The sequence below is a fragment of the Glycine soja genome, chromosome 5, assembly GCF_004193775.1.
Source record: "Glycine soja cultivar W05 chromosome 5, ASM419377v2, whole genome shotgun sequence".
In the NCBI taxonomy this organism is placed as follows: domain Eukaryota; kingdom Viridiplantae; phylum Streptophyta; class Magnoliopsida; order Fabales; family Fabaceae; genus Glycine; species Glycine soja.
In genome coordinates, this window is record NC_041006.1 from 44,012,638 (window position 1) to 44,022,102 (window position 9,465).

The following is a 9,465-nucleotide window of genomic DNA, read 5'->3' on the forward strand; positions in this document are numbered from 1 at the left end:
CTGCCGTAGCACATCGTTACTGTGACAAATCCTTCTTGTTTTTCACCACTTTTGTCTTCTAGGAGTCGCCATGTATCTCTTCTAACAGCATCTTTAATATTTTGTTTTGGTTTCTTTTCTTCAGTTGTTGTCCTAGCTAGATTTGACTCTTTTTCGGCTTATTAGGATTTCTCTTGTATCTTGTGACATTCACTCTTTTCATTTGTTTTGTGCGCTGATATATATATTACTTCTTTTTATCCAAAAAGAATGTGGACTTCCTTTTCACTATAATAATAAATAAAAGGAAATAATTTTAAAAGACTTTTTGTTGCAGAAAATATATATAGCTAGATCACAAGATTGGTATGATATTTTTCTCTTATTAATTTTTTAATTAGTGTAAAATAATTATTTTTATTATTTATAGTTGAGACTGAAAGGAGTGCTACGTTAATCCATAACTCCGTTAACAAGAAACGCACACGTAAAGTAGAATTAAATTTTGATGTATATTATGACTGTGAAAAAATATTGATATAAATTAATACATAAGAAAATTATTAAAAAATGAATGTGATTGTGTGTAATAATTTAGTTTTAGAAGGATAAGGTGAGACAGAGTGGCCACACCCCAACACGCATGCAGGCAGAGCAGCAAAAGTTAGCTGAGAAATTCATATTTTTTTTGCAAGTATTGCCTGCTTAATCACTCCTGCAGGAGTTTTACTAATTAATAATTAATTTTTTAAAACTACTTGTAAGAAATTGGGTGGTTAACATATTGCGGAAGCATAAACCGTCGTTATTATCTGTCGGCTGTCGCTTACTTCACTTATGGTATGGCCCATTTATCAGAAACGGCAACTGTAAGTCTTGTTTGGGTTGTCATCTTCTTTTTCCAAAATTGACTTCTCCCCCATCCAATACCTTCTTATTAAGCAAGTTTAAACAAAAACATATCTCCCAACAGATGGTCATATAAGTCGATCCTGTTGATTAGACGCTAGGATAAATTATTAAGCAACTACAATCTATTATAGACATTCAAATTATTAGGTGGAGTGATATATATTTTAAAATTTACATATTTTGTGTTATTAATTTAAGTGCATTTAGTCAACAAGATCTAATTAAATTGATTGATTAAGGATGATATTAGCATGCAAAAAACAAATAAAATCAAGATACTTAAAAAAAGAAAAAATCATGAGTGATTCAATTTAATAATTTAATAAATTATGTGAGTTAAAATTACTAATATATTTTACATTTAAAAATTAATTTATGTTTAATAAATTTTTTATTCTTGTATGCTTACAGTGAATCTATTAATATATAAAACATTCCTAATTATTTAATTACTTTGTTTGTTATTTATTAATAGTTTAAAGTTAGATGATATTTTCCGCAACACTTGTCCACATTTCTTCTCTTGTAAACACGGATTTGATGGGTTTAGAATTTGGTAAACAAGTTTAATGAAGATAACTATTTATTTTGATTAATGACATTGTTTGAGTTGGATTCGGTCAAAAAAAATAAAAACCTACTACTTATGTAAGCTTATAAATATCAATTATTCGGTAATTAAAAAATTGAACCAGTTTTGACCAAATCATTCAAACACAAGCAAAATCGAGGCAACAAAATTATTGGCACATCCATACACAAGAAAAGTCACACAACAAAATGATGGAGGTAATTAATCTGATTAAAAGTGGCAATACAAATTAAAGAATGAAATAAAGGAAAGAAGAAATGAATAGAATTTATACATCTAGACTAGACTGAGTTCTGTTGCTAGATCTCTCTGGAAATTTCTGTCTCTAGCATGGAGTTAGTTCTTAGTCCGCCCAAAATTGAGGTTGTCTACTGACCGCCTCCTTCATCCATCAATTGTCATCTGCATACAATTAAAGGAACAAAACATTAATTAATTATATATGACATACGTACCCATGTTCGTTTCCGAATGTTCTTCTCTAATTGCTTCTTCACAATCAAAGGGACCAGGGAACATATATCCCTCATGTAGCGTGTCTAGGCGTTTGCTCTTATAAAACCATTTACCCAATTTACTCTGCAATTAAGCAAAATAAATTAAGCTGCAATGTTTGGCAAGTAATTAATTAACCAAAGCTATATTTAATCCCCAGCTTCCTCTATGGTCTCCCTTAAAGCAGCCTGCTCCATGGATTCGTCGCTCTCCCAACCTCCCTGATCGAACGAACGCAAACAGACGCATCATGCATGTCACGTTAATTATAAAAACGAACCATTAATTGTAGTAAATTTAATGTCAAAATAATAATTAATTAATTACCTTTGGGAACTGCATTCCATTGCCTTTCTGAGCACTAATTACCAAAACCTCTAATTCCTTATTTTGGTATCTGTATGGAATGTATCTGTTCAAAATTAATTACGTACTAAAAGTCAGCTGATTAAGAAGTTAAAGAAACAATTACTCACCCCACAACTTGGCGACAACCATCGTCGTAGCGCTGCCAGTGCGGGCAACGAGACACATCATGTTGTCGAGTTGCTCGGGAAACAAATCCCCAGAGGTTGCTTAATTTCTTTGAGAAAAGATAGAGTAGGGAAAACTTTCTTGAGAAGAAGAGACCCATGACGTAGGAACAAAATTGAATAACCATGCCATATTGGCATAAATAGTTTGGTGGAGATTACTTCTAATGTTAATGCACGGACAACAACTTGTTTCTAAACATTGCCATGCATTAACTGATCCATCATACAGTTTGGTGAAAACCGTGGCAAATAACAATAACACCCTTCTGAGGAACTTGTTATCTGTAAATGCATCCAAAGTTGAATTTTTTTGTTTTTCATTCTTACCCCAGAACTTGATACCATCATACAGTTTGATTTTTTTTTTATGTATATTTCTCACCCTTAATTGTCTTGTTTGATTAGTATCGTCTTTCGTGTGTACTTATAGCATAAAATAAAATAAAAAAGAATGTAACATGAATTGAATTTATGTAAATTTTGTATGCCCTCGCATCGACATGCCTGAAATAAAATTCCATTGCTGATGTTTGAATGAATTGGGAAATTGCTAATATTTGCCAAGCAATTAATTTTTGGGTATATGATTGTGACAGGTGGATGAAGCTGCTCACAAATTCGATGAGCATGCACCTTCTTTGGTTAAGCAGGTTGCAACCCAAGTCACTTGTTTGGTTCAGAAAGTGACACACAAAGCTGAGAAAGTAGTGAGTGAGGCTCAATCTGGAGGGGCGCGAGCAGCAGCAAATTATGTAGCCACTGAGTCCAAGCAAATTGTGCTCTCTGGTTCGGTGAAATTGTGGACTGGTCTCAACCAATATCCATCATTCCATTCAGTGGCAGAGATGGCAGTTCCCCTAGCTGCCGAAGAGTTTAACGAATTGATGACATCAAAACTAAAGTGGAGGCTGCTTGTCCCGGAGTTGTTTCTTGTGCAGATATTCTAGCTATTGCTGCCTGTGATTCCGTTGTTGCAGTAAGTTTAATAAATATGAACAAATAAAATCCAAAATGATAAAATATTGATATATAGATATACCTGTTGGGAGCCACACTGACAAGTCCTGCAAAGTTTACAAAGGAGACACCATGATTGCAGAGGTATGTGGTTATAGAATTATTAATTAAGCAGATTTTAATCTTGAGCTTAATTTGCATAACATTAACTTCCACAGTGGTTCCATGTGACATCAATGTCTTTTTTCTTTTATCAATTGCACACCACCAAAAAGGGACAAGGGTGCAGCACCGTGGAAGGGTGTATCAACTCCAGTATTAAAGTCAAAATAAATCTGTTTTCATGTTACTTGTGTTGTGCTTCTTACTTTCTTCATATGTATTTTAATTGGCAAGAGTTATAGAATGATAGGAAAGAGAATGATGCATGTGGAGTGCACAAGTAATTTCTAACAATTCCTTAAATGAATGATATATATATATATATATATATATATATATATATATATATATATATATATATATATATATATATATATATATATATATATAAGATTGGAAAGAAAAATTACATTGTAATTGTATTATGCAAGAAAATGCAAAAATGGATTATGGTCTAAGATTGTAATTAGCTATTATTTGAAGTTCATTGCTTGAAAATTGGCTGTTTTATATAGCAGTGCATTAATGTGCTTTAACTATGGTGGGTCCCCTGATGATGTCCCCTGATGGCACTTGAAGTGTCCCCTGATGGTGGAAGGTGGTGAGCATGCACCAAGAAGTATGCGTTCCCCTTATTTATTTTCTACTTTACCTTTCACTTCGTCTAATCCTCATGAGCTTTATGCTTTTAAATAGATGTCAAATTTATGCTTTTAAATAGATGTCAATGCTTGCTAATTTTACAAAATTAAATAACATGTTTTAGTTTCAAGAATTAAATTCATGATATTACTAATTTTAAGGAGTAATTCAGTGTATTACTACTTACTTGGTTGCCATTGATACTTTTTTTTTCCAGGTGCTTTACGATGGAGACATGTCCATGTTTATATCAAGAAATGTCATGTGCCATATTAAAACCTGGCCTACAAACTAGTATGCTTAACCGTTAATTTCTTTCAAACAACAGGTGTCTGAGTGATTGGCGTCTTTAATCTCTCTCATTGTTCAATTCCAATTAAAACTCGATTTCATTCAAGGTGCAGTTCAGTTCATAACTGAGATCATATATATATATATATATATATATATATATATATATATATATATATATATATATATATCACTCGGTCAAATGTTAACGCCTTCATCTTTTTGCATCACCTACTTCTAGACACTATCTATCTTGCCTATAAGAAGTTCACCAACTTCTCCTTTTTGCACTTTGATCGTTGAGGACTTGTTCTTTGATTTCAATCAGATTTTTGCTCTTCTGTGATCTTATGGCTCTCAAGGATTATTCCATCTGGGGTTGTGCCAACAAAGCTCCTCAATTGGGCGTTTGGAGATTTTTTTATACTGACGTTGGTAGCCAGACTTGACTTGCCAGGTACACACTACACACTGGTGGGTACAGTAAAGTGTGAATTGGTCTGGCTGGGCCTCAGTGTGCTTGAATTAGTTTATTTGGGGAAGAAAAATTAATAAATCTCAAGTTTTGTTAATGAAATTATCAGAAATATAATTATTATTACCATTATTATCCTCCTAGTTAAAAACATCTACTATGGGGTTACTTAATCAATTACTCTTAAGAAAATATTATTTTTGTGTCATGTAATTTTTATTTGTTTAAAATTAAAAAATTGATTATGTAAACAATCATTTCTTACCACTTGTTTAATAATTATATTAAATGATCCTTGTGCCCACTCAAGAAATAAAACTAAGTGGCTCAGCTAAATATTATACTTATGTTTCTTGTAATGAATCATTAAGAGTATTAAGTTTAAAATTGATGGTTGTGATAAAGATATATTTGCTGAAATGCAACCTTTGTTGTTTGCTAGAGAGAAAAGATTTAGTCTCATTTTCTTTTTCTTCTTAATTTCTTTTGGCATGACTATACAACTTCTTTAACTGCAGAGCCATTAATGGGTAAAGAATTTCCTTCAAGTGATGGGTCAAAGTTGCGCGTTGCTTATAAGGTATGATGCATGATAATTTCTTAACCAGTGAATTACTTGATACAGGGCCTTCCAGGAGCATATACTGAGGATGCAGCTTTGAAAGCATATCCAAAATGTGAGACAGTGCCATGTGAGGACTTTGAGACTTCATTCAAGGTTCCATTTCTTGTTTCTTAATTAACATCTCTCTCTCTCTTTCATCTTTCTCCATGTGATGCCTTGACTAAAATATTCTGTGATGATATATATATTTATATTCTTTTCTGCATGCAGGCTGTTGAATCGTGGTTAGTGGATAAAGCTGTTCTACCCATCGAAAGTTCTGTTGGTGGGAGCATCCACCCTAATTATGATTTACTTCTTGGACACAAGCTACACATTGTTGGGGAGGTGCAGTTGCTAATTAACCACTGCCTCTTAGGATTACCTGGTGTGAGAAAAGAGGATCTCAGAGCTGTAATGAGCCACCCTCAGGTTGGCAATTATATAATAATTCTTTTTTTTTACACATGACCATGCTTAAGATGCCTGCAAATTAAACCTCATGTTGGAGAGTCAAGAATGCCTTATCGCTTGCTGGAGAATAAAGAATTCCTTAATCATTTCTTCTTGTTTTCTTTAAACTGATTATTTTGAGCTACAGTATGAGTAAAAATGTTATCATTTTAAAGCTCTAGAAGTCTTTTTTTTTCTCTCGTGAAAATAGGGACAAAAAATGATGAGGGTAAAAGTTATCATTTTAAAGCTCTAGAAATCTTTTTTTTTTCTCTCGTGAAAATAGGGACAAAAAATGATGAGGGTAAAATGGCATTGGTCTAGTTATGGATTTTTTTTTTAAGAAGATAGTAGATCCAACATAAACTAAGATTTAAAACAAAAAATTGAGAAACACTTTTTTATGTTAAAAGAAAAGAATGATATATGAGATTTTTTTGTTAACATATGTGACCTTCTTACTTTAAGAAATTAATAACAAATGTTGTAGATATAAAGGTTTAAATTTTAATTATTTTATTCCTTTGTGGACTTTGTATAATAGGTTTGTTTTAGAGATAGTTAATTAATATATCTATGACATATAACCAAATGCAACTAGTATCACTAACATAATTGATATATGTTTGGTATGTATAAAGCTTAAGTTTTAGTTATCCAGCTAATTGTGTCATTATCATTAACATAATTGTTGATGACAAATACCTATATATCACTTTCAAAACTTTTAAGATAATCTTCTTACATGCAGGCTTTTCTTCAATGTAAGATGTTTGCTGATTTAGATATTGCAAAAGATTAGTGTAGATGATACTGCAGCAGTTAAGGTATACTAAAATTTCCTTTTCTTTCTGCACAGGCTTGTCATAACATGCATATGGTCATCCTTGACTCATTATATTAATAGTCCAAGGTTCATGTATAGCTTGTTTTAATGATGTGATTATTCATTTATTATTTTCATTGCTGAATTTTCATAAGAGTTTATAAAGTAAGTCTCATACAAGACATTAGGTTCAATTATATTTGCATTGTTATTGTCATTCATAAATAAAAAGGAATTTTTTTTATAAAAAAAATTAATAATTTTACATCGATTATTAGGACAACCGATATAGAATGCCTTAGCATGAGGTAGCATCCTATAACATTTTACGGCCACGACCGATGTAGAATTTCGGAAATTCTACATTGGTTATCCTAATGACCAATGTAGAATGGTTAGAATTTTAAGACAGGTGTTTTGAACTGCACCATTCTAAGACGGTCGTGAAATCGATGTAGAAAGACACAGGTATTTCAACGACGCCGATTTCAATGACACGTAGTAGTGCACCACCTGTTCTTTATCCCTTTTTTCATATACTAAGTACACTCATGCTGGCTGCTTATTATTAACCAGCCAACAACTACCCCCAACTGGCTAATTATATCTTTTTCCTATTTCAATATCATTCCAATTACTTTATATTATTACATACCAGAGTAACAAGAATAAATTTAAATTATAAATGAATTTACCCCTCTGCTCCGATCCATGTTCCTTATCTTTTTTTGACTTCTCCTTCTAAGTTCTAATGAAAGAAATTAAACATACATTACGATATTCCAAGCAGTCTGCCGTCGACGTATCGGTGTTCTGTTCTGTTCATGGCCCGATTGAAATCGCTGGTTAGTTAAATTTCAAGTCAAGTCAAAGGTGCACCTGGTTCCTACTCGTTGACGTAAATGTTTTTTTTTTTATCAAGTTTTGATCATATATAGCTAGGCTCTTTTTACTTTTGTGTGGCCTTGCATGCTAATTAGCTTTTTGAAATCATATCATACACTTGATTCAGTCTTGACAAAAACAAAAATCGAAAGGAAGAAAGGATTTTTGGTTTGATCAGATACTATACCGTTTTCTTGTCCACTAGTGGTCCTGTTTTCGTTGCTCTACCTACCTTATTGTCTTAAAAAAAAAAACAAGCTAAAATCGAACAAGATTCGGCCATCACCCGAGCAGCCATGATGAGCAGTGTGGAAGCAACGTAAGGGTAGCCAAAGCCAAAAGGATCATGCAGAAGAAGAAAATATCCCATGCTATATTGTATTGGACACCAGAACAAACAACTGGATTCATATCTTTCAACAAGCTCTAGCTCACTTGGTTAAATTCCTACATATCTAAAAACAAGAAAAAAAAATTCATATCTTTGTTTGGTAAAATTTTTTACGAAATATTAATGATTGATAAAAATATTTTAAAAATCAGTTTATTCAAATAATAAAATAAAATCATATCTAAAGCATAAATATAATTTTTTTTTTTAAAATCGTGAAAGACTTATTGAAGTATTTTTTAAAATTAGGCAACTTGATTGGCGTGTTAAAAAAATTTAAGGATTAAATTGATTTATTTTAAATAATTTAAAGAATAAATTAAATTATTACTCAAACCGTCAACAAATGATGACATCATGCTTGATAAATGATAATGTTATCAAAAGTATCAAGTTATCATGATGTTGCTATCAAGTCAAACCAAAAAGTGATATATTAGCCCTAAAGAAGTATTAAACTAAATTTGATTCATAAATAAAGATAAAATTTGAATAGGAAACTTGATTACATCATATTTTTTTGTTTATTTATAGAGTACAATTGCCATTAATAATTTTTCATACACTGATTACTCACTATTTTCCTTTTTAGGAGACCATATGACATTATGACAATTTAACGTGGAAAATTATTTTAAACTACATATTTCATGTTTAGGCTTTGATTTTCGTTTAGACTTCGTTTATTTTGATCTTAGTTAGTTGTAGGCCATCTTATGCCTATTTGTGTTAGGCACTAATTTGTCATTTGGAAAATGATTAAATTAGTCATTTATAACATTAACATAGCTTATCCGTTTTTTCACCTCGTTCAATTGCAATAATGATATCTCATTAATTGTTTATGGTGAATAGCAGAAAAAAAACCATCATAGTGCTAAAAACTCAACATTGTGTCTTCCCAAGATTGTTGCAATGAAATTAATGACACCTTTAGATATTTTAATTTTTGAAAAATAGTTTGGTCATCGACCCTTTGTGATTCTCATCTTTCCTAAATCCTTAAACACTTCATTTCTATCCTTGAATTTGTTTGGGATGAATAAATTTTTTTATTTTTAAATATAATTTTTAAAACAAAACATGCTTGACAAAAATATATTGAAATGAATTTTAATTCAATTTTAAAACACTTTCTCATTTATTTATAAAACCAATAAATAAAAAAGGTTTTATGAATTAATTTAATTTTTAATTTTAAGAAATTACATTCCTTATATGTAATAATGGTCATTTCCTTGTCAATATCACTATTATCATCATCT

General features: G+C 31.3%; 1 protein-coding gene, 1 long non-coding RNA gene and 1 pseudogene across 2 annotated transcripts; 2 read left to right on the forward strand and 1 right to left on the reverse strand.

The window, feature by feature from the left end:
- Positions 1-1,686: 1,686 nt before the first annotated feature.
- On the reverse strand, positions 1,687-2,612 carry LOC114411420 (annotated as a pseudogene).
- Positions 2,613-2,684: 72 nt separating this feature from the next.
- Positions 2,685-3,461, forward strand: LOC114411421 (REF/SRPP-like protein At1g67360). Its single transcript, XM_028375111.1, has 2 exons — positions 2,685-2,798; positions 3,111-3,461. Exons 1-2 carry the CDS (start codon positions 2,685-2,687, stop codon positions 3,459-3,461), a joined length of 465 nt encoding a protein of 154 aa, XP_028230912.1.
- Positions 3,462-4,039: 578 nt separating this feature from the next.
- Positions 4,040-7,025, forward strand: LOC114411590. Its single transcript, XR_003666493.1, has 7 exons — positions 4,040-4,252; positions 4,493-4,673; positions 4,895-5,023; positions 5,560-5,571; positions 5,667-5,759; positions 5,877-6,077; positions 6,850-7,025. It is a non-coding gene; the product is annotated as an uncharacterized LOC114411590 (long non-coding RNA).
- The last annotated feature ends 2,440 nt before the right edge of the window (positions 7,026-9,465 follow it).

Bases quoted from the DNA above. Each gene is read 5' to 3' on its own strand.
- LOC114411421 (XM_028375111.1), top strand. From the start codon at position 2,685: ATGCACGGACAACAACTTGTTTCTAAACATTGCCATGCATTAACTGAT. The intron at 2,799-3,110 runs GTAAATGCATCC...TGATTGTGACAG, and splicing joins TTCTGAGGAACTTGTTATCT to GTGGATGAAGCTGCTCACAA.